Genomic DNA, 24,169 nt, shown 5'->3' with positions numbered 1-24,169 from the left:
CTCAGGAAACCTCTGCCCCAGTGGGAAAGGTCCCAACTTCTCAAAGTTACATGGGATAAGAGAGTGCTCATCAGAAAGGAGCTCACCTGGACGGCTGGCGTGCTTACTACTTGTCTCACCATCTCCATCTCTTCCACCACTTTCAAATCCAAACTCCAAATGTGGTCAATTACATGCAATGTCCCCAAAGGTACCCTGTCGTGCCCCGGCCTCTGGGCCTTTGTATATTCTCCTTCTGGGCCAGATGCCCTCACCTACCCCTGCTCTTTGGCTCCTTCTCAGTCTTCAGAGCCCCACTTGGAGGCCACCTGCTCCAGGAAGCCTTCCCTGTCCCTGCCCGGCAATGCCCCTGACTTGGTTAGATGCCACACAGGACCGCACTGCTCCCTGGCATCACATCTTTCACAGAGGTTGGGGACTGCCCGTCCACTTATCTGTCTCACCAGCGATGAGCCCTGCAGTAAGTAGCTGTCTCTGTGGCACCTGGCATAGGACGTGAAGTGAAAGTTTCCCAAATTTCTGTTGAATGACTGAATGGCAGGCTGCTGAACTGTCATGACCTCTACAGAAACTGACTCAGCAACCTTCTTGGGACAGATTTCAGAGTCATCTCTGAAGACCCCAGGTGTGCCACTAAATGGGGTAAAGTCAGGCAGGCAGGGTGCAGAGGGTAGACCCCAGGAGAACTGTTGCAGGAAGTCAGGGACCCCAAACAGAGGGACCGGCTGAAGCCATGGCAGAAGAACATAAATTGTGAAGATTTCATGGACATTTATTAGTTCCCCAAATTAATACTTTCATAATTTCTTATGCCTGTCTTTACTGCAGTGTCTAAACATAAATTGTGAAGATTTCATGGACACTTATCACTTCCCTAATCAATACTCTTATGATTTCCTATGCCTGTCTTTACTTTCATCTCTTAATGCCGTCATCTTCTTCGTAAGCTGGGGAGGATATATGCCGCCTCAGGACCCTGTGATGATTGTGTGAACTGCACAAACTGTTTGTAGAGCATGTGTGTTTGAACAATATGAAATCTGGGCACCTTAAAAGAAGAACAGGATGACAGTGACGTTCAGGGAACAAGGGAGGTAACTTTAAACCTGACTGCCGGTGAGCAGGACGGAACAGAGCCATATTTCTCTTCTTTCAAATTGCACATAGGAGAAATATCGCTGAATTCTTTTTCTCAGCAAGGAACATCCCTGAGAAAGAGAATGCACCCTGAGAGTAGGTCTATAGATGGCCCCCCTAAGGCGACCACCTTTTATGGTCGAAGCTGAAGGGATGAAATAAGCCTCAGTCTCCTGTAGCAATCCCAGGCTTATTTAGGACAAGGAAATTCCTGCCTAATAAATTTTGGTCAGACAGGTTGTCTGCTCTCAAACCCTGTCTCCTGATAAGATGTTATCAATGACAATGCGTGCCCGAAACTTCATTACCAATTTTAATTTTGCCACATCCTGTGGTCCTGTGATCTCGCCCTGCCTCCACTTGCTTTGTGATATTTTATTACCTTGTGAAGCATGTGATCTCTGTGACCCACACGCTATTCGTGCACTCCCGCCCCTTTTGAAATCGCTAATAAAAACTTGCTGGTTTTACGGCTCGGGGAACATCATGGATCCTGCCGACACATGATGTCTCCCCTGGACACCCAGCTTTAAATTTCTCTCTCTTGTACTCTTTCCCTTTATTTCTCAACGCAGCTGAGACACCTAGGAAATAGAAAAGAACCCACATTAACCATTGGGAGCGGGTTGTCCCGATAGAGAACAGCAGCTTCCTCAGAGGATTCACAAACAGCACAGTCAGACTTTTGGCTTGTTTGAAACCAGTAACTGGAAGAAGACACTACCGGACCTGAAGATCGCACAACTCCGGGAACGTCACCTCACCCCACTGATAACAGAACGAAGCGTCACGAGGCTTTCAACGACCCGGAACTCAGCCAAAATCCACAGACCTCTGAACCACCAGCAGCGCGAGGACAGAGTTGGGGAGGTGTGGCTGGACAACAGCTCATGAGGCAGAAGAGCTGTGTCAGAGGTGTCAGCTGAGCACAAGCCCTGTCTGAGGCCGTGGTGACTGGTGACACCCGGGCAGTGGAGGGCCTTGGAAGCTGAAGGGTGGCCTTGGCATGGACTCTGGTCCTTGGGGGTCAGGCTCTTGGGTCCCAGTTCTGCTCGGGGTGGTCCTGTGAAGCACTAGACTCCTAGCAGGTCATCAGGGAGGGTCTGACAGAGCCGGACAGCCCAAGGGTCATCAGGGCTCAGAGGGTCTGAGGTTATGTCAACCTGGCCTGCCCAGAACTGGAATGCGGAGGGGCACTGTTCTCGGCCCTAGCAACACACACTGACGCTTTGCTGCCAAAAACCTTTAATATGCCCTGGTCCCAGGCTGTGTTCAGGAAAGTGGAGACAGCAGTGCTTCCAGCTTCATGGTTCCCAGGCTCAGGTTCCTCCCGGGGCAGGCGGGAGGGCAGCCCTCACACTTGGCACCCCTGAGTGCCATACTCCTGGAGGAAGTCGTTGAGCTGTGCGCAGGCTGCCCGCTGGCGGGTGCTCCGGCACAGGCGTTCAGAAGGCATCTCCTCAATCCAGCTATTGGAGTCCAGCAGGTACTGGGGGCTGCAGGGGGCAAAGGGGCAGTCAGCAGGGCTCGGGAGGATGGCAGTTGGGAACAGAGAGCACAGGCATCTGGCTTCCGAAGGGCAAGGCCTAGGTGGCGAGGCATGGGGAGGGCAAGAGACTGAGGGGATCAGATGACTCACTGTCCCTCGAGGTCATAGGTGGCCCCATCCAGACCCATGATCAAATATTCTTTCCCAGGTTCCAAGCGAAGGCGGCAAGAGGCTCGAACCAGGAAGTTGCGCGTCTGATTAACAGTGGCCTTGACATCCTTGGCTGCGGGGATGACGTGCACAAAAGTGGTCAGAGGGGAAGAGAAGGTACAGGGCGAGCCCAGGCCACAGCTCTGTGTAGCTCCTCTCATTCCACCTTCGCCGCCCCCACGGAGAGGTGCCACTGCCTCCCTATTTATGGCCAAGCCCAGGGCTTCTGACATGCCGAGGGGATTTTCACACTTCCAGATGGTCAGGTCCTCAGCCAGACCTCAGCCTCCCTGTCTCCCCCCAGCCCTGCCCGCCTCTCCGGTTCCTTCATACTGAAGTGCAGGACTTGGGTGATCTTGGTCTCAAAGAGGCGGAAAGCGGCTCTGCTGTCTTCTCGGAGAACCTTAACCTGGAAGCCTAAGAGGGGGTTAGGAGAAGGGAGAAAGGTGAGTCACTTTGAGGCTGAGAGGGCAGGAAGTTGGTGTCAGACCAAACAGGCTGCATTCATGACCTGTAAGAGGGGCAGGCTACACCCAGAGAGACCAAAACAGCCAGTCCCCGAGGGAGGGTCAGGCCAGGGCCTCGGTGGGAAGACTGACCGTACTCCACACGGGGGTAGTAGCAGGCAAACTTCATCCTGTAGCCATCCTCGTCCTGCAGACCCCGCTCCAGGGCGCGACGCTGGCGAGGGCACTTCCCTGAAGTCGGGGGCCCCATCAGACAGTGTGGGGGGTCCCCGGCCATCCCACCTCCACTGCCCCGCCCCAGGCCCTCAGTCTCACCCTCAGCACACTGGCAGACTTCAGCAGAGCACAAGGTGGCCAGGAGTCTGCTCTTACTTGGTGCTCCGTAAAACACAGAACATCTGCGCTCTGGAGAACAGAGAGGAGTTAAGGCACAGGTCCCTCTGTTCTGCCTCCTCAGTCCCAGGGAGCCCCAGCGCTTTCTGCCCCCCACACTACCGCAGTGTCCACTGTCCCACAGGAGGGCACCTATGCCACAGCTCTCCCAAACTCCAGGGTGCCCCGCAGTGCTCACCCGGGTTGTAGTAGTCGTACAGGGCTGCGCTGGCCGGCTGCACCAGCCCCACGGGAACTTCCTGCACAGCCTCAAAGCCCACGCACTCCCGGGACGTGGGGACCTGGCCCAGCGTGGGGAGGAGAGATGAGGGACCCACTCCCTGGGCCCTGCAGCCCCCTATATTGGATTTCCTTGGCCTGTTTTTGTTTGGTTCCTGTTGGTCTTCTCTCCAGTGTCCTTCACATTCTGTTACCTTCCTACTCAGAGAACTCTCAAAGCTGCTCTGCAAGGTCTCTGGTGACTTCACTTCCCAGAGGGTGACCTTGCGCCAGTCTTCACTGCCCCAGGCCCTCAGCAGAGCCTTGCATCATGGACATGTTCTCTGTGAGACTGTCCCTAAGCTAAGGGTTAGCTTCTGGAACACCCTTGGTTCTGAGCTGGTCATTTCTTGCATTCCCTCCTTCGGAACTTGCTTCCTCAGTGCTCCCCTGTGGGGGCCTCAACCACTCCCTGCCTTCCACTAAACCACTCCAGGCTGATGATTCCCAAACCGAACTTGCAGCTCCATCTCTGCATTAGGGTTTTGGCAGGACCTGTAAGTTCTCCAAGGCACTCTGCCTGCCCCCAAACCCACTCACCCTCCTGACAGCTCATCTTTGTCATGGATACAACTGGGTCCTCCTTTATTTGCCATCACCTAACTGCAGGTTCTGTCGTCCTGCCTGACCCCCTGACTCAGGTCCCAGGCCTGACCCCCCTCACGCCCACGCGGGCCCAGTCCACACGGTGCCATGCCAGTGTCTCTCCTGAGCTGGGCTGCCGCGCCGTCAGCTCCCTATCCGGGAATCTTGCTGGCTCTGTGTTTTCCATTGAGTTCAACCCAGATGTGTCAGCCAGGCTTCCCCAGGTGATGGGGGCTGGCCCCTCTGCACACACTGGGTAGGGGTCTCCCTGACCTACAAATAGCTGGCTAATGAAAGCCACCACACCTTTCTCACATTTTCTCCCAGAGATTACGGTAAATGTTCAAAAAACATTTTTGAAGGTCGGGCATGGTGGCTTTGGCCTGTAAACCCGGTACTTTGAAAGGCCTAGGCCAGAGGATCGCTTGAGGCCAGGAGTTCAAGTCTAGCCTGGGCGACACAGTGAGACCCTGTCTTTAATAAATAAATAAATAAAAATGTTTTGAAAGCCATAAGAGGGTTGATAACTATTTTAGTCAAATAAGGCCGTGAAAACACAAATACAACTGTCATCTATGGCCACCATCACGTTGTAAAAGAAAATACACTTTAATATTTTTTAAAAAAATGGGAAGTTCAACAAAGAAACAGAGGCAGCCCCTCAAGCTGAATAAAACCGGCTTTACGAAGCATCCCTCTCAAGCCCCAAGGGTCCCCGCTGACTGGCACTGGCCCCTGCCACCTGCACGTCTGCCCCTTACTCTACTGTGTCTCACAGGCTCACATCCTTCTCCTCCTTCTCGCTGATGACATCAAGTCCCCAAGAGCACTGGCCGCTGACAGAGCTGTCTCCTGAGAAACCTAACGCACACTCAGTACACCCGGTGCCATCCAGTCCCTTCCTATGTCACTTCTCCACACTCACCGAGTCAAAATACAGCAGGACGTGGGGCCCCTCGGTCTCAAAGTGACTCACGTAACGGTCAGAGAGGGAGGTCAGCTGTGGAAAAGGGGAGGTGGTCACAGGTCACAGGCCCTGCACATGACAGGGCTCGGCACCGGGGCAGAGGGGGTTGCCCTGGGGTCTGACCACACCTTCTCTAGGTCAGCACGCAGGGCGTGGAATCCACTCAGGAGGGTGATGTCTGCGATGGCCATGCCAGAGAGCCCCACCTTGCCGTTCCGCCTGTGGAGACATGTGACCTGTCGTCCAGGTTCTACCTGCGCGGGTTCCAGAAGCCCAGTCCCAGCCTGGGTCCTGCCCTCCCTCCCCTGGCCCAGGGCAGCTCCTGGCGCCCACCAGATGCACACGGTGTAGTGGACCCTGGACTCCTGCTCCTCCACCACCTTGGGCGCCTCCCTCCTGCGGCGGTTCCTCCGACCCTCAAACAGCTGCAGGGGTGTCACGGGCTGCAGAGGGGCACCTGGGTCGTCCCTGGCTGGAAGCTCATCGTACTCATAGTCCTCATAGTCCTCGTTTGCTTGCACTGAACAGGGAAGCATTGTGAGGAGGGCTGGGATGGCCACCTGGCTCCCTGCACCAGCCCCTGCCAGGCCCCGAGGTCTCCCAAGCCCCACACTCACTCGTGTACTCGACGTGGCCTTTGACTGTCACTTCTATCTGCAGGTCCTGGCAGGTCGTGTTCTTCATGTCCAGGACATTGTAGATACGAAGGACCTGGCTCAGCAAGGGGCAGGGAGAGGACGCAGGACATTTGAGGCCACAGACCTCTCTGGTGCCACACCTAAGGGCATCTCCCCGGGCTAAGGTTTTGAGGCCTTCAGCCCCTTTTCATCCCCATCACTGCACAGGCCACACACAGGAGTGGCACCAGATTTGCCACAGGCGCCGGGTGAGACAGAAAGGTAAAGAAGCAGGCCCCTGCCCCCAGAGGCCAACACTCTAGACTGTGCTGGGAAGAGGCTGGACTGAAAAGCTCAGGAAAGGCTTCTGGCCAAGGCTTGAAGGAGGAGAGTTTGTCCTGTGGGCCAAGAAGCAGGGAAGGACAGGAAAGGCACGGGGATCTGTGTAGGCAGGATCTGTCTGGCCGGAGAGGTGGGCAGAGGCCCAGCCATGTGAGCCACGGGCAGGGGTTGTGACTTTTCCCCAAGGCTGATCTGGCTGGGGCTTTTGGAAGGTCAGTGTCACTGCCGTGTGGACAGTGGAGCAGACAGGGGAGTTAAAGAGAAGTTCCAGGTAGGGAGAAGACTGTGTTAGCACAGAATCTAGGATGCAAGCACCAAGGGCCACAGGCAGCAGGGGAGCAGAGGAGGAGTCACTAGGGGCATAAGGACAGGCTTGGGAGAGGGGCCACTAACACGGCCTCTGGAGTAGTGGCGGGGCTCCCGGCTGGCAGGGGTTCCCATCAGCCAGACAAGAGACACACAGTGAAGAAGGGCTTTGGGACACGCCTCGTCTGAGGTGCTGCGGGAGTGGGACGAGTGGGGCCCGTGGCTGAGGGAAGAGGCCTGGGCTGAGGAGTGGGATCCGGGACCATCAGCACTGAGGCAGGTAAAGGAAACAACAGGTACCCAGAGATGGGGAGAGCAAGCAGGGGGAAAACACCCAGGACCGAAGCCCGGGACGCCAACCCTGAGGTGTCTGCCTCCTTCCCTGGACCATGCGCCTCTGCCCACAGGCCTCTCACTTCACACCCGTCTCCTCCGCCAGTGCCCGGCCCTGCCCCTTCCCGGGCCCTCACCTTCAGGGTTCCTTTGCTGTTTCCTCCCACCTTCACATTGATCTTGCTGCCCAAGGAAAACTTTCAGCAACAGGAAAGGGAAGGCGATGTTAGAAGGGCACAAGCAAACCTATTTTTGCGGCTCCAATAACTTGTCTCCTTCCTCAAAACAGCCCCACCTCCTCTCCCCACCTCACATTTCCACAAAGTCTATACTAGCACGTGAATTATCTCACTTCAGCCTTCTAACAACCCTGTAGGGTAAACTCTGCATTTGTTACTCTACAAGTGAGAAAACTGAAGCTCAGAGCTCCAGGTCACACAGGCAGGAAGTCAGTCTTCCCCCAGGGGCCCCAGGAAGAAGTGCTGCGGGGATTCCACGGATGGGAGGGTGGGGACGGCTTCTGACCTGGCCACGAGGCCCAGGTGTCCTGGCTACCCAGCGAGGGAGTGGTTCACCAGGGAGTGGTTCACCTGCAGCTCCTCCTCCAGGCCGCGAATCTGGCGGTTGTTCAGCTGTAGCGCGTGGGACGTGAACCCACTGCGGCCTGTGGAGCTGAGAGTCACATTGAGTCCCCTCTCCTCGGTGGTGTGGGAGGCAATCCAGTAGGCAGACAGGGCATCCAGGGCAATCACCGTGTCCTAGGGAGGTTGGGTCAGGACTCAAGCGCTTGTTCTTAGGACTACCCACCCCCAGAGCCCGCGGGCGGCCCCTACTTGGGTACTGCGGAATCCCCCTTGGAAGCCGCCCTGACGGGTGAGCCAGGCTGCAGTCTGGTCTGCCATCTCCGCTTTGCCCTCGTGAAGCAGGAGGTGCAGCAGGGCGTAGGCTGTGGTTTCAATCCACAGGGCTGGGGCCTGGGGCATGGGGTCGGCTGGGCTGCGAGGAGCCGGGGTGGGCGACACAGCATTGCTCTGAGAACCAGTGACTGAGCCCCAGTACAGGTTATCTGGAGGTGAAGGGAAACCACCAGTAAACAGGAGGGCAGGGAGAAGAGCCTGGTCCTTGGCCCTTAGTCACTGCCTCCTGGACTCTCCTGATTCTCCCCCAACACACCCCTGCTTACACCTTGGTTACTCCTCTGAGTCTTCATCCAGCCTCTCCCTCTGGGCACACTCATGGATCCTAAGGTCCCCTGGGACTCAGGTTCACTGCCAGGAGCCCCTCGTCCCTCACCTCCAGTCTCCTGGGCCATTGCCATGAGGTTGTTGTGGGCAACACTCTGCAGGTCCCCGGGGGCCTTGGTCAGTGTCAGGGCATAGGCCGTGATGGCGGCTGCGTGGGCACCCAGGAGCCCGGCACTCGCTTTCTCCCCCAAAAATGAGTTTGCCTTTGAGATGGAGGCTTCCTGGAAGAAAACGGGACGAAGGTCTGGGGCCTGGACTCCTGGGTTCCTGCGGAAAAAGGGGGAGAGCTGGGGGCCAGCGGAGGGCAGAAACGCCACTGTCCTTACCACTCTCTGCTTCAATTCCTCTGTACCCTCGTCCTGGAAGACGGCCAGCCCATGATGAAGGGCGATGGTCACAAAGGCTGTGAGTGCCACAGTCTCATCACTGCCCACCAAACCCCCCTAGTGAGGGGAGAAAAGAAGATGTCAAACAGGAGGGGGAAGAAGCAAAGAGACTCCTCCTACAGGTGCTCCTCGGGCCACCCCAGCAGGCCCGCACCTGCATGTTCCTGTCTAACACTGGACAGGGGTCCTGGAACGAGCCATCAGCCTGCTGCTGGGACAGAAGCCACTCAGACGTCTCCTGCAGTTTCTCAGGCGAGCCTCCTACCTGCTCCTGGGCCAAACTCAGGACCTTCAACACAAAGGCTGTGAGCCTGGAGGGAGGAAGGAGAGTTGGGGATAAGGACTTGCTTATGGCTACGCCCACGCCTGCAGATGCCTGGTTATTCACCCTCCCATTGTACCAGCTCTGTCCCGCCCCTGCTCAGGCCCTGACCCCCTCAGAGCCCTGGAACCCCTCTCCCAACCTCACCAGGTGCTACTGCCCCGTGACAACCAAGCCGCATAGGAACCATCCGCCTTCCGAAACTGCTGGATGCGCATGTAGCCTTGGAGAGGAGAGGAGGCTGCTCAGGTGACACTCATCCTTCTGCTGTTTGAACCCAAGGCCACGCTCCCCATCCCCATCAGGGGCCCCCTTTCTTTCCCTCTGTAGCCTCCTGGGCTGTCCATCTTGCAGTAACTGTCCTTTCCTGGCCCCCCTCCTGCTTGCCCCCACACCCAGAACCTTTCTGGATCAGATCCACAGCGTGGTCCTTGGTCTCAGGGGGCAGTGCGCTCCACTGCTCTGTCTTGTCCAGGTAGCGGGAAGCAGCCAGTGTCGGAGCCAAGTAGATCATGGTTTGCTCCCCACAGCCTTGAGGAAGTCTCAAGAGGGAGGCCACGCCTCCTGGGGACAAGGCCCCCTCAGAGCCCAAAGTGTCCAATGGATCTGAGGCTACATGGGAGGGAGAGGGTGGAGGTCTGAGGCTCCGCGTCAGAGGCTCACGGGGAGTGGGACCAAGCAGGGATCCATAGGTCTCACATGAATCTGAAGGTGGCCACTGGGAAGGGTCTAAAGGGCGCTCCCACCTGTAACCCTCACGTAGCTGTTAAAGTCCCCATCAGGGATCATATTGGGATCAGAGTTGCCAGGAATTTCCAAGGTCCGGCCTCGGTGGTCTGGGGAAATGGGGGAAGTTGGCAGCCTGTCCTGCTGTCCACATCCCCCACCACCTATACCCACTTAGGAAACCGATGGCTGGAGGTAGAGGGCCACTCACCCAGAGGGTTGAGTTCATAGACCAGCTCCTCTGTATGGATGGCCCCTTCCTTCTGTCTCAGGGAAAACATGGTTGTGGGGTCACACAGGACTACAGCCTGCCCTGCCAGTGCAGACTCCCCCAGGACTTTGAGTTTCAACTCCAGGGACAGAGTTGGATCAGAATTGTAGATGTGAATAGACCAAGGCATTGATTTGGGTGTTGGGCCCCTAGCCTGGCCAGCAGAGAGAGTGCTGAGGGTGGAGGACAAAGCTGGGGGGCCGGGGACTTGTATTCAGGGGTGCTCCATTCACCTCAATCTGCAGAACCTTAGACACGGCATCTCCCACAGGGAATTCGAAGGACCCTCGAGCCACCACCTTCAGGGACACAGCGGCGGCTGCTGTGGGCACCACAGAGAAGGCGACAGGCCGGGCAGAGCCCGCAGGCACCAGCACCTGCTGGGCCAGCCCTCCGCCCCCAGCCAGACACAGTCCCTCCACTGGGGACACGTGGACGCTCACCTGAGGGCAGGAAAACGAGAATGGCCAGAGTCCCGGCCCCGTTAGGCTCCCCACCCCTCACTGGACCCTGGCTCCCCCAACCCCTGTATGCTCAGGCTCCCTCGGGACCTCACAGTCAGGTTTCTATCCAGGTAGTTATAGAGGACAGGCCGCAGCTCCAGCTGCTCAAAGCGGCGGACAGACACGGGCAGGCGGAGGTGCAGGTGGAACTCGCGGAACACCCGCAGCTGGACTGGGGTGGCCACACATAGGCCTGAGGGAAGGGAAGTGTGGGGGGAAGGGCAGAGATCAGAGGGGCCATCAAGGCTTCAGGGCCGCAGGAGGGAGGGCGGGGTGACCCAGCTCTGTCTCAGTCTGCCTCTGACCTCTGGCCCACACCAGCTGCACGCTGGCACAGATCTCCCCAGATCACCGGACCCTCTTCCTACACTAAGAGCAAAGGGAACAGGGAGCTGGGGTAGAGGGAAATGGAAGCAGGGTCACCTGAGGCCCAGACAAGGTCACCTCACCTTTGGTTTTGGACAGGCTCAGGCCGTGGATCTCCCACGTGGTCAGAGAGTCGGGGAGCCACAGTGTCAATCTGTGTAGGGAAAGGCAGAGAAGCTCCGTCACACCCTGGGCTGGCCCCCAGACACAGCGCAGAGACAAGGCTGGGCCGGCAAACACTCTCACATTTGAAAGCGGTCCACTGTTTCCACTCTCCAGAGCCAGTTCTCTGGGAAGAAGCTGCGCACGGGAATGTCATCCTCATCAATCAGGTCCTCCTCCTGCAGGATCTCCAGGGCTGGGGGCCACGGTGGACGGGAGTGAGAAGGGGGCCGTGCTGCCTTTCCAAGCACCGCCACCTGTGCCCTAGCCCTACCCAGCCCCTCACCTCGTTGGAGGCCCACCTGGCCCCTGGTCCTGTTCTTCTTGCGCAGACTCTCAGCAAATTGGCAGCAGGACAGGAAGGGCTCCCGGCAGTCCGGCTGCTGCACTCGGGCTGCCCGCTGCTCGCAGGAACGTATCATGGGCAGACGTGTCACCCCATCCTGGCAGCAGCGCTTGGCTGTCGGGGAAGCATACTGACCCACTGCAGGGCCAGGTGCGGGTGAGTACAAGAGGACGAAGGGAACATACACCTCAGCCCCCGCCCAGACCCCTTGAGACCAGCAACATAAGAGAGGCTGGTGGAGAGAGCTGCCCACCCTTCCACTTGTAATCCCGGAATTCGGATCTCTGGCCCCAAATACCACACACTGGTTCAGCAAGGAGGCGAGGGGCAGAGAGGCAGACCCCAACCTTGATCCCAAGTGGAGAGCCCAAGCTGCTGCCTAGACACCCACAACTCACATTTCTCATTAATCGCCTTTTGGAAGTTTACGTTTCTCTTTTTCCGGGTTGTCTTCTCCTCGGGACAGCCCAGTCCTGGTAGAGAGCAAGGCTGCAGTCCAGCCGTCAGGCACTCAGCTTCCTCCCCTCCCCGCCTTCCCCTGCCCAGCCCTTCCCACCCCGACTCTTCCTACCTGGCCCCCTCGGGCCCTTCCTCCTTCCTTATCTTCCTGCCACCCACTCCCCTTCCTTCTCTGTTCTCACTCTTTCTGGAGAAGGTCCATTGGTGTCCATCAGAAAAGGCCAGGCCCGCTGCCTGGAACACCTGAAGGGCACTGTCCCCACCCCCAGGACCACAGCCGAGATCATAGCTGTTCATAACTTCAAAGACCTGCAAGAAGAGGCAGGAATGCTAGGAGCCAAGCATGGCTGATGGGGCAGGACCAAGCGCTCGGCACAGGTGAGAGGGCAGCGCATGGAGGTATAGGAAAGGATACAGAGCGAGGAGATGGAGACCACAGGACCAAGTGGGGAAGAGTCTGTGGGGAGCCCTCAGTGGGATCTCAGGGCTGAGCCCAGGGCTCAGGGCAGCAGGGGGATGAGCCATGGAGGGGTGGGAGGGCTGGGGAGAGGGTGTGGACAAACCTTGCCCATGTTGAGGGGCTTGTGGGACTTGCTGCCTGCAGCATACAGAGCTGTGTCCAAGGCTCCCAGCGCCACCAGGGCTGGGGAGTCAGTTTCTAAGTGGAGCTTCACGGACTCCCCGTTCCGGTATTCCCTGGCACCGTCCACGCTGAGCTCCAGCTGGCAGGGGCCGAAGGCAGGGGTGGTCAGAGTGAGAGAGCTTCCTTCAGTCCCAGTATCGTCACTGCCCCCAAGCTAAATCCATGCCCTGTTGGCAATCACCCTGTCCTCAACTCCCTCAGCACAAGTGCCATCTTGCCTGATCCCAGTCACCTTGCCCTCACAGGCCCCAGCCTGGACATCCACTCGCAGGGAGTTGGCCACTGGGTGGTCTCCATGGTAGTAGAAGGCCACAAAGTAGAAGGAGGGTGCCAGGTGATGGTCCACAAACACGGAGACCGAGGTCAGGGTCCTCTTGGGCTCTCGATTCATGAACATAATCTGCCCTCGGGATAGGATCTGGGCCAAGAAGGGGAGGGACAAGAGTGGTTGCCTCTTCATGGAACGGCCCCAGCCTTGAACCCCGCAGCCCCACCCAGAGGGCTCTTCCCTGCACCCCAGCCCTCCTCGACTTCCCAGCTCATGCACACCATGTAGTAGTAATGAGAAAAGGTGGCCCCACTGCCCACGGCTCGCAAGTTCAGGTTCAGAGTGTCCCCAACACGAGGAGGTCGAGAATCCGGCCGCTCAATAGACAGAAACCCGGGGCCTCCTGAAGGTGGGGCTGCCACAGTGAGCCTGGCTATGGCTGGATAGGGAGAGCCTGCAGATACCTGGAGAGAGGGGCAGGTGCGAATAGGGTAGTAGCTCAGAGCCAGGCATCCCACTTTCCCCCCAAATCAAGCCATGGATCCTCGGGACCCCAGCTCACCCTCCTCCCCTTCCCACACCATCTCCCAGGGGTCCGAGGAGTCCTACCGAGAGCTGCAGCTCTGAGACGGTCTGAGGGATAATGATTGGAATGCTGACTTGGCCGCTTCCATCTGTGTTCTGTTGAATGTCACGGACTTCAGGAACAGACCCAGGAGAAGACACCGTGGCAGAAACTTTGACAGGAATGCCAGACGCTGGGGAGCCTGATATCTCATGGACCAAGGCCTAGGCAGGTAAAAGAGGGCAGGCAAAAGAGAGTGGTCAGACCCTGAGCCCTCCTAACTACCACCCCCTCCCTACTCATCCTTCTCCTCTGGAAGAAACCTGCAGCAGGAAGGGGGCCCCAGGCACAAGGTGTCGCTTGGTCTTGCTAAGATCCAAGGAGAAGGGAGATGACACAAAAGACCAGGATGTGAGCTCTGCTTCCTCCATCTCCCCACCTGCAAGACAAAGGACAGAGAGAGGTGGGGGACAGAGCCCAAGAAGAGAGCGACAGGAGGATAAGTGGAGAGTGGCTTGAGTGGTTCCCTCCCACAAGACAGTGAGCTCCCAGGGCGCAAGCCGCCATATTCTTGTCTGTGTTGGGAAAAGGACTTGTGGGGTATCTGTGTAAACCGGCCATAAGAATATGGGAGAATAAGTTGTGGAAAGCCACAAAAGGCCTCTGAGGAGAAAAGTCTCCTAATTGCCATGCTCAGAGCGAGACCCACTCTCTTATCTGTAAATACTGTGTGGAGAAAGACCCTCCTTTGAAGCACTGGAGGACAGATGTGCAGGCTCCTAGTTAGGCCCGCTGCCACTAGCTACTCTCTGATGAGTTAAAGATATGCTGTTTGAGCACAAAGGAGATTCATTTAAACTGCTATTGCCATAGATTATTTCTGTGAGGCACTGCTATCCTTTCACTGTTTTGCCCTGAACATCTTCTTCTTAGATCTAAGTGATTGTACTCAATAAATAGTGTGGAGACCAGAGCTCTGAGCCTTTTGCAGTCTCCATTTTGCAATTGGCCCCCTGGCCCCTACTCTTTATGAACTCTGAACCTGTCTCTTCTCACTCCTTTGTCACCACTGGACTTCAGGTACCCTATGGGTGGTGTTGAGGCTGGTCCCCAACATTGTGGCGCCCAATGTGGGGCCCAAAAGAATTCGGTGAAGAAACGCTCAAGCGTGTGAATCAGAGGACCAGTGAACAAAGGACTCCTAAGGACATAAAAGTTTTAACCTCTACAGGTAAGCAGGACAACCAGAGAAAGCTAGGGACAGAATGAGAAAAACTGCAAGTAAGTACATCACGTATTTGAGCTTGCTACGGCAGCTCTTGAAGCATGGTGGAGTAAAAGTTGATATAGAAAATCTTATGGATTTGTTTCATGCTATGGAACAATTTTGCCCTTGGTTCCCGAAACAGAAAACTTTGAAATTAAAAAATTAAAAAAGAGTTGGAAAGGACCTTAAAAGAGCATATAGTGAAGGAAAGGAAATTCCTTTGTCTGTTTAATCAGTTTGGTCGTTGGTGTGTGCAGCACTGTAACCTTTTCAGAAAGAAAATTAGGCTGAGTCAGAAGAGAAAGAGAGGAGTTTGATAATCAGAACTCTGAACCACCTCTACCTAGTACTAACAAAAAGGAGAGTCTGAAGGTGATTTATGCCAATTTCCCCAGTCTCCCTAAACCTGCTCAAAAAATTGTTCAGCCCATGGTTCCTCTAAAGGAATGTCCAGAATGGCCACCTCCTCCTCAGCCAAGTGAGTGCATGGGGAGGGAGCCCGAGACTCAGCTCACTGAGACTCGGCTCACCTCTCCCATTATTGCCTGACCCCACAGTTCATTATGGAGACGGGGCAATTCAGGTTTGCCCTGCAGTTCATTACAGGTGAAGGAGCAATTTCCCTTAAAATGGATGACTCGGCCGGGCACGGTGGCTCAAGCCTGTAATCCCAGCACTTTGGGAGGCCGAGACGGGCAGATCACGAGGTCAGGAGATCGAGACCATCCTGGCTAACACAGTGAAACCCCGTCTCTACTAAAAAATACAAAAAACTAGCCGGGCGAGGTGGCGGGCGCCTGTAGTCCCAGCTACTCGGGAGGCTGAGGCAGGTGAATGGCGTAAACCCGGGAGGTGGAGCTTGCAGTGCGCTGAGATCCGGCCACTGCACTCCAGCCTGGGCGACACAGCGAGACTCCGTCTCAAAAAAAAAAAAAAAAAAAGGATGACCCAGCACCCCGTTTGGGTCGAACAGTGGCCACTTTCTAAGGAAAAGTTGGGGGTGCTTTATAAAATAAACTACTTTTAAAAAGGATATATTTCACCCACTTTCTCTCCTTGGAATTCCCCAGTATTTGTAATTAAGAAAAAGTCCGGTAGATGGCGCATGCTGACCGACTTACCAGCAGTCAAGGCTGTAATTGAACCGATGGGAGCTTTACAACCCTGGCTCCCATCCCCCACTATGCTCCCTAAAGACTGGCCGCTTGTTATTATAGATTTAAAAGACTGCTTTTTAACAATTCCTTTAGCAGAGGCAGATTTCAAAAAATTTGCCTTTGCCATCCCTGCCATTAATAACAAAAAACCTGCAGCCAAATATCGTTGGAAAGTTTTGCCCCAGGGTATGTTAAACAGTCCCAAAATTTGTCAAACTTTTGTAGGCAGAACTATCCAGCCTGTTAGAGATCAATTTCCAGATTTGTGCAGCAAAAAATAGAGACAAACTTATTCAATGTTATTCATCTTTGCAAAAAATTACAAATGCTGAATTACTTACAGCACCTGACAAAATTCAAATAACCACTCCTTTTCAGTATTTGAAAATACAAGTACAGGATAGAGCTATGAAGCCTCAAAAGGTTCATATTAGAAGGGATCCTTTCAAAACCTTAAATAATTTTCACAAATTGTTAGAAGATATTAATTGGATTTGGCCCACTTTAACAATTACTGCTTACGCTATGTCTAATCTTTTCCCAATATTGAGGGAAGATTCCAACTTACACAGTAAAAGAGAACTAACACCCAAGGCCATGAAAGAGTTACGAGTAATTGAAAAAAAAATTCAGCAAGCCCAGGTCAGTAGGATTGACTCAGACTTGCCTTTACAATTCATTGTGTTCCCTACTTCACACTCCCCAACGGGGGTTATTGTTCAAAATGATGATTTAGTTAAATGGTCCTTTTTGCCACATAATACCATAAAAGCACTTACAGTATACTTAGATGGCAATTCTAATCGGACAGGCTCATATACGAATTATTAAACTTTGTGGCACTGAGCCCAATAAAATTATAGTTCCAATAAATAGAAATCAGGTTAAACAGGATTTATTAACTCAGTTACATGACAAGTTAATTTAACAAAATTTGTTGGATGTATTAATAATCATTATCACAAAAATAACACTTTCCAGTTCTTAAAATTAACTACATGGATTCTTCCAAAAATTACTTGTGATGCCCCTTTGGAAGGAGCCATAGCTGTTTTTACTGGTGGGTCTGGTAAACATGAAAAAGCAATAGTCTGGTGGAGACCACATAATCCAATCACTTGATCTGAATTTACTAACATTCAGAGAACTAAGGTTATTCTGTTTATTTATTTTAAAACTTTTACAGCCTTAAGTTTGCTCTGGAGCCCACTCTGTGTGCTCTTTCTCTTTAACTTCAGCGATTACTAGACCAAGGTACACATCCTGTTTCTATTACACACATTCGAGCCCACACTTCTCTGCCTGGCCCATTGGCTTATGGCAATAATCAAGCAGACCTTCAGGTTATGACATCACTGATTGACCAAGCCACCCAATCACATCAATTTTTCAGCAAAATTGGAGAAACTTATCTAAATAATTTCAACTTACACAGAGGCTGACTAAACAAATTATCATACAATGCCCAGATTACCAGCTCACAGTCACATCCCTTCCTCCAACAGGTATTAACACTAAAGAATTGGAACCTAATCAGTTGTGGCAAACAGATGTTAAACACATCCCTAAATTTTAAAAACTAAAATACGTACATATATCAATTGTTACCAACACTCATCTAATTATTACACATTTTTAAAAAAATAAAGTTAAAAAAAAACTAAAAAAGACAAAAATCAAAAAATAAATAAAAGTAAAAAATTTTTAAAAGTTATAAAAATGTGCCTTTAGTAAAAAAATTATAAAACATGAAAAGACAAGCTGGGCGCAGTGGCTCACGCCTGTCTGTAATCCTAGCACTTTGGGAGGCTGAGGCAGGCGGATCATGAGGTCAGGAGACCGAGACCATCCTGGCTAACTGGGTGAAACCCCGTCTCTACTAAAAACACCAAAAATTATCCAGGCGTGGTGGTGGGCACCTGTAGTCCCAGCTACTCGGGAGGCTGAGGCAGGAGAATTGCATGAACCCAGGAGGCAGAGCTTGCAGTGAGCAAGATCGTGCCACTGCACTCCAGCCTGGGTGACAGAGCGAGACTCCATCCCCCCTCCCCCCCAAAAAAATAAAATAAAATAAAAAATAAAAAGACATGTTAAAAATTGTCTGTAAAAGTCATAAAAATTTTTTTAAAAATTTATACAAAAATGGTTATATAATTTATATTTTAAAGGTCTAAACAAGTTTTAAAATGATAATTGTAAAAAATTCTGGTGTAAACTTGTTTACTAACGTTAGAAAGGTATCCAGTTTTTCTATAAACTAAACATTAACAAAAACACAAATTTTTCTTAAAATAGTAACCTGCTCTTTAAAAATTGTAAAAAGTCTCTTAACACAGACACCACCCCTAAAATTTCCAGTACCAGCCTAAAGACTACATCCTCATCAAAGGATAAAAAATTTTAAAATTAAAAAAAATTTGAGCCAGCCTAAAAAAGACCCTACAGGAACTACAGCCTCAACAATACGACTTCCACAAACAACACAGGCCCCAGACATTATACTAAAATAAAGAAAGTCTAAGCCAAATAGTTTATTCATTTTTAATTCTCTCACTTTGCCTACTACCTATACCTGCTACACTCTATTAAGTTCATACCTTAAATCCACCTTCTGCCCTGTTACTTTAACAAACACCCCCTTCTCAGTTTCTAAGAACTGCTTAGCTGAAATAAATTAACATATCCCAGTGGCATTCCTCATTAATAACATATAGTAAACTAAGATGCCAAGTAACACTACAGGTCACTCTTTAACTAAAAAAAGTTACTAATTATACTCATGTTTGTCTTCTGTTATTTCCTAATCCTAGAATACAAAGCCAAAATAAAAACAGTGACCTCCTCACCTAACAAACCTGTGGCTACAACAGCCCAAAATTATACCTATTGGGCATATGTCTCATTCCTCCCTTTAATTAGGCCTGTCACATGGTTAAAACCCCTGGTTGAGGTTTATGTTAATAATAGTGTTTGGATGCCTAAGCCTACAAATACTCATGGGCCCTGTCACCCAAAGAAAAAAAATGTTGGTAAATGTGTCCATAGGTTATTAGTTCCCCCCTCTTTACATAAGGCCAACTATTGGTTGCCTAAAAAGCTACCGACAACATTGACTAGTTAAAATTCCAGGTCATAATCAAAGACCAGTATCCTATCATTTATTTTCTGGATGGAGCCCGGATCATTCACAGAGTTCAATTCAATTAAAACAGTTTAAGCCCCCAAAAAAGAGGTGCCGACAACCTCAACAATGGTCAAAGAATTTTAAAATATTAATTTTAAAAAATTACATATCTGATCACACTATGGTACTACAAAATAATTCCTATGAAGTTATCATTATTTGGTCCCCTAAGGGGACCTTTACAGTTAATTGTACCAATCAAAATAATAAATACAAAACAAAACTAAAACAGAAGCTATACTATCAAAAAGATAACACTACTTACACTGAAAAACGTGCTCATTTTCCCATAATTTGGATCAATTTTAGTATGGCCGGCCCACATCCTAAAATCATTAATCCAATAATAGGCCCTAAACACTCCAAATTATGAAAGTTAATAATGGCCCAACCTCATATTTAAGTTTAGAAAAAACTATATTATCTTTTAAAAAAAAGGTTAACAACTTCAATTTGTGTATCAGTTTTCTTTTTTTTTTTTTGAGGTGGAGTCTCGCTCTGTTGCCCAGGATGGAGTGCAGTGGCCGGATCTCGGCTCACTGCAAACTCCGCCTCCCGGGTTCACGCCATTCTTCTGCCTCAGCTTCCCGAGTAGCTGGGACTACAGGCGCCCGCCACCTCGCCCAGCTAGTTTTTTGTATTTTTTTAGTAGAGACGGGGTTTCACTGTGTTAGCCAGGATGGTCTCGATCTCCTGACCTCATGATCCTGCCCGTCTCGGCCTCCCAAAGTGCTGGGATTACAGGCTTGAGCCACTGCGCCCAGCCTGTGTATCAGTTTTCTTCCAACCAAACGGTGACCATTCAGAGTTGTGTCAACCCTCCTTTTATGTTAATGGCCAAAAATATTGATATTCGACCTAATTCTCAAACTATGACTTGTCAAAACTGTCACCTTTTCACCAGTATTAATTCCACGTTCAGTGTAGAAACATCTGTGTTACTGATAAAAACTAAAAAAGGAGTTTCGATACCGGTTTCCCTCAATAGACCTTAAAAAGCCTCTCCTTCCATTCATATCGTCACAAATATGTTTAAAAAAAAAGTATTTACCAAAACAAAGAGATTTATTTTTACCCTTATAACAGTCATTACGGGCCTTCTTGCAGTCACAGCTACTGCTGCGGCTGCTGGAATTGCTTTACACTCCTCTGTTCAAACTACAAAATATGTAAATACTTAACCAAAAAATTCCTCAAAATTGTGGAATTCTCAGACCCAAACAGACCAACAACTGACAAATCAAACAAATGATCTCAAACAGTTATTTAAATGGAAGATTGTACAATAAACTTGAAACATCAATTCCAAATACAATGTAATTGAAATACTTCTAATTTCTACATAACTCCCCGTTTGTATAATACTACTAAACATCATTTAAAAATAGTTAGTATAATCTAAACGAAAGAAATAAAAATTCAACATTAAATATAACCAAATTTTCAAAAAACAGGTTTTTAAAGCATCTCAGGCTCATTTAACTCTCCTGCCTGAAACTGACATTCTCACTGGACCTACTGATAGACTTTCAAACGGAAATCTTCTTAAATGGATTAAGACCATTAAAGGATCAACTATTACAAATTTTACTTCAATGTGTATCTGTTTATACTGTTTACTTTTAGTCTACAGATGCAAAAGACGCTTCTGAAAACAGACCACACACCACAAATAAGCCATAATAGCAACAGCGGTTTAAAAAAAAAAAAGGGGGTGCATGTTGGGAAAAGGACTTGTGGGGTTCCTGTATAAACTGGCCATAAAAATATGGGACAATAAGTTGTGGAAAACCACAAGAGGCCTCTGAGGAGAAAAGTCTCCTAATTGCCATCATGTTCCCGTGCTCTAAGTGAGACCCACTCTCTTATCTGTAAACGCTGTGTTCAAGGAGAAAGACCCTCCTTTGAAGCACTGGAATGTGGACAGACGTGCAGGCTCCTAGTTAAGCCCACGTCCACTAGCTACTCTCCGATAAGTTAAAGACATGCTGTTTGAGCACAAAGGAGATTCATTTAAACTTCTATTGCTATACATTACGTCTATGATGCACTGCCACCCTTTCACTGTTTTGCCCTCAACATCTGCTTCTTAGATCTAAGTGATTATACTCAATAAATAGTGTGGAGACCAGAGCTCTGGGCCTTTTGCAGCCTCGATTTTGCAACTGGCCCCCTGGCCCCCACTCTTTATGAACTCTTAACCTGTATCTTCTCATTCCTTTGTCACCACCAGACTTCAGGTACCCTACAGGTGGTGTTGAGTCTCGTCCCCAACGTGTCTGTGCATGCTGAGGTCCAGCACAGGACATTGAACAACACATGTCCACTGGAGGAGTGAATGAATGAGCAGAACAAGCAAATAAATACACAAACTGAGCCAGAGAAAAGGGCCGAGTCACAGAGACAGAGTTGGAGAGAGACCAGGTCTCCTGGGTGTTTCCTGGTTTTGAGTCTAAGACGAGGTGGGAGAAGTGGCGTGGTGTTGGTGCTGGAGGACAGAGGGTTAGCTCAGAGGTCAGAGGTGAGGTCTGGGGTTACAATAAGGGAAAGTCACCCACCTGGAGTCTCAATGATGGCTGCAGCAACGTAGAGGCGCAGCCCCTGGAGGCCAGTAATGCCCATATTCAGCTTCCCCAGAGCATCCTGGAACTCTGCCTTTGAGAGGGAAATGTGGCTCTGTCCATTCACCAGCTGAGGCACAGAAAGAAACAGGACATAGGGTGAGACTGAGTCTCACCTCCCTTGCCCCTTCCCCTCCCCAGCCCCTATTCTCCTTCCTACCTTGGTCTGACTCTCCAGCCCCCGAAGGAAAGTCTTCTTACCATCCTCATCTAGGAGCCCAAAGCGCACATACGCCACCCCCTGCACTGGCTTCCCATAGATGTACCTGTTGTGACAGAGAGAAGAGGGCGGGCCAAGGGCTGGGGGGAATAATGGCCTGAGGGCAGGGAAGCAGGAGCCCATTCATACTGAGTAGGGAGCAGGACCCAGTGCTGGTGGGCAGAGGTGGGGAGGGAGGTATTACCTGGCCTGGATGTCTAACTGGATTTCATCAAGATGGCCTGGCACCGTCAGGATGTAGGGCTTTCCAGGGGTGATCTTCACCTCAAAGTTGGGAAGGACTGACCCAGGGTGAAGGGATAGGCAGGTCAGACTCTAGCTCAAAGACTCCCCTCCACCCAGGGCTGTGGCACCCATATCTCCCTGCCCTGAGCTGCACCCACTATGTTTCCTCCCACCCTTATTTCCTTCCGGAAAGCAGTTGCCTGTCCCTCCAGTTTCCAGCTCTCACCATATTTCTTCACCTCAAACTGCGTGCTGCTGTTGGATTCCAGGCCATCTGAGAATCGGGCTGAGATCTTCCAGGTCCCTGGCCTGAGAATGGACAAGGAAGGCGCTCAGCCCATCTGTGCAATGGGACACGGAGAGCCAGAGGCCTGCTTCCCTGGGAAGAGGACTGTGGGGGTTAACCAGAGGCTCAGGAGGTTGAGGGCCAGGGCATCCCGGGACGTGCCTGTGTGGGAGGTGGAGAGCCTAACAGGAATTGGGGTGGTGTAGCTTGGGGACAGCCCCCACATTGGGAGAGCTCACTCTGAGATGTCTGGGATCACAAAGTCATCCTGGAAGATGGACGAGGGCAGGTACACCTCTTTCTTCCGCACGCGGAGGCCGTGAGAGTTCTGCAAGGGGAGAAGTGGTCACAGGCAGGAGGTCACATCAGTGGCCAGGATCAGGAAGGCCAGAGGTCGGGGACTCACCTCCACCGTGACTGTGATGGCGTCAGTGCTCGGGCGCATCTTTTGATCCAGAGCAAAGACCCGGTACCGAACTGGGAGAGGAGGGGGAGAGAGGTGAGCAGGGATCCATGTGCAAGGGGAGAGTGGGTCCAACTCCGCAGAGGGAGTGGGGGACAAATATTTCCTAAGCAGTCCTCCCATGTGGCACTTTCTTTCAGGTTATCTCACTTAGGGGGCACCAAACTCGTCCTGACAGGGCTTGGAGGGGGTTCAATGTTGAGGCCCTGGGGCTGAGACTCACCCCGCTGGCCAGGGTTGTAAACGGGCTGGTCCGTCTGCAAAAAGAGGTGCCCCCGGCGAGAGGAGAAGAGCAGGTTGACACCCTGGATGTTTGTCTTTCTGGACAGAGAGTCCTTTATCCATGGTGACTGGGCCACCAGCTGGACCTCAGGGCCTCTGAGGAGTTGATGGAGGCCACAGCTCTTCACATCTTTCAAGGGCACCTGTCAGGAGAGGGAGATGGAGTGGGTCACAGAGCAAGAGAGAGCTGGCCAAAAAGGACAGAGACCAAGGGAGAAACATAGAAGGAGAATGCGAGGGTGGGAAGACAGGAGGGGAGGAGGCCGGTGGGAAGATGAAGACACTTACAAGACCGAGGGGAACAGGGCGGGAGGCCCCCACAAGCAGCAGGAGGGCGTGGGGTCTAGTTACCTGGAGGCTGAGGAGTGCGAAGTCTCTTTCTGAGCTAAGGGTGAAGTCCACCTTTGGGGAGCAGGGGACATTATTATGAGATGGGTTTCGCAGGAACACTGATCCTTTCACTACCTGTCCTCGGGGCACATCCTGGAGCTGCACGCCCACTGATAGGGGGACCCCCAGATGAACCACAGAAGGAGAGAACAAGAGCAACCTGGGGAGAACAGACAGGATCAGCAGTCAGACTTCGCTCTGACCCTCCAACCCTGCTCTCCCTCACTCCTGAATCGGGTCCTGTTGCCAGCCCTGCCCCATTCCAAGCGCCCAACATCCCGCCTCCAGGACCTGGGCTTCTGCAGAGATAAGGTGAAGAAGCTGGATGCCCAGATCAGCCCCCAGAGGAGCCTCATGGCTGGAGGATGCAAGAGGGGTTAGATCCGTCTGTCTGTCTGCTACCTTCTGGCCAAGCTAGGGCTTAGGGCAGAGTTGACTCTGGACCTTGCTCCTCCCCCAGCCCAGCTAAGCTGGGAAACCACATGACAGCCAAGAAATGCAACTGGCCTCAGGCCCAGTGTTGTGGGGGCGCCCCGGACACCTGGGTCTCCAAGGGAATCTCTGAATCTTGGCCCACAAATAACCTTGTCCTTCCCTGTTAACCCCTCATTCCAGTGCCTGAGCACCTCCCCCTACCAAGTGTATCTGTATCAGGGTATAGGTGCACATGAGCTCATGTGTACATGGGCTTACAAGGGCCCAACATGGC

At 52.0% G+C, this 24,169-nt stretch overlaps 1 protein-coding gene across 1 annotated transcript; it reads right to left on the bottom strand.

The window, feature by feature from the left end:
- Positions 1 to 2,355: 2,355 nt before the first annotated feature.
- Positions 2,356 to 23,900, bottom strand: C4A (complement C4A (Rodgers blood group)). Its single transcript, XM_030928288.1, has 41 exons — positions 23,752 to 23,900; positions 23,422 to 23,620; positions 23,012 to 23,213; positions 22,732 to 22,802; positions 22,565 to 22,653; positions 22,266 to 22,348; positions 21,999 to 22,095; positions 21,755 to 21,860; positions 21,532 to 21,664; positions 13,689 to 13,804; positions 13,410 to 13,589; positions 13,082 to 13,264; positions 12,765 to 12,950; positions 12,453 to 12,611; positions 12,072 to 12,198; positions 11,829 to 11,903; positions 11,371 to 11,568; positions 11,169 to 11,280; positions 11,006 to 11,076; positions 10,610 to 10,749; positions 10,287 to 10,496; positions 9,994 to 10,045; positions 9,803 to 9,892; positions 9,459 to 9,668; positions 9,204 to 9,279; positions 8,889 to 9,045; positions 8,675 to 8,791; positions 8,398 to 8,569; positions 7,938 to 8,170; positions 7,695 to 7,862; positions 7,242 to 7,301; positions 6,124 to 6,217; positions 5,840 to 6,026; positions 5,635 to 5,725; positions 5,465 to 5,539; positions 3,875 to 3,977; positions 3,619 to 3,708; positions 3,436 to 3,534; positions 3,170 to 3,253; positions 2,777 to 2,909; positions 2,356 to 2,633 (listed from the first exon to the last, which is right to left on the bottom strand). Exons 1-41 carry the CDS (start codon positions 23,814 to 23,816, stop codon positions 2,492 to 2,494), a joined length of 5,235 nt encoding a protein of 1,744 aa, XP_030784148.1. The 5' UTR covers positions 23,817 to 23,900; the 3' UTR covers positions 2,356 to 2,491.
- Positions 23,901 to 24,169: the final 269 nt, after the last annotated feature.

This window comes from Rhinopithecus roxellana, chromosome 4 (assembly GCF_007565055.1).
Source record: "Rhinopithecus roxellana isolate Shanxi Qingling chromosome 4, ASM756505v1, whole genome shotgun sequence".
In the NCBI taxonomy this organism is placed as follows: Eukaryota; Metazoa; Chordata; class Mammalia; order Primates; family Cercopithecidae; genus Rhinopithecus; species Rhinopithecus roxellana.
This window is presented reverse-complemented; position numbering and strand designations above follow the sequence as displayed.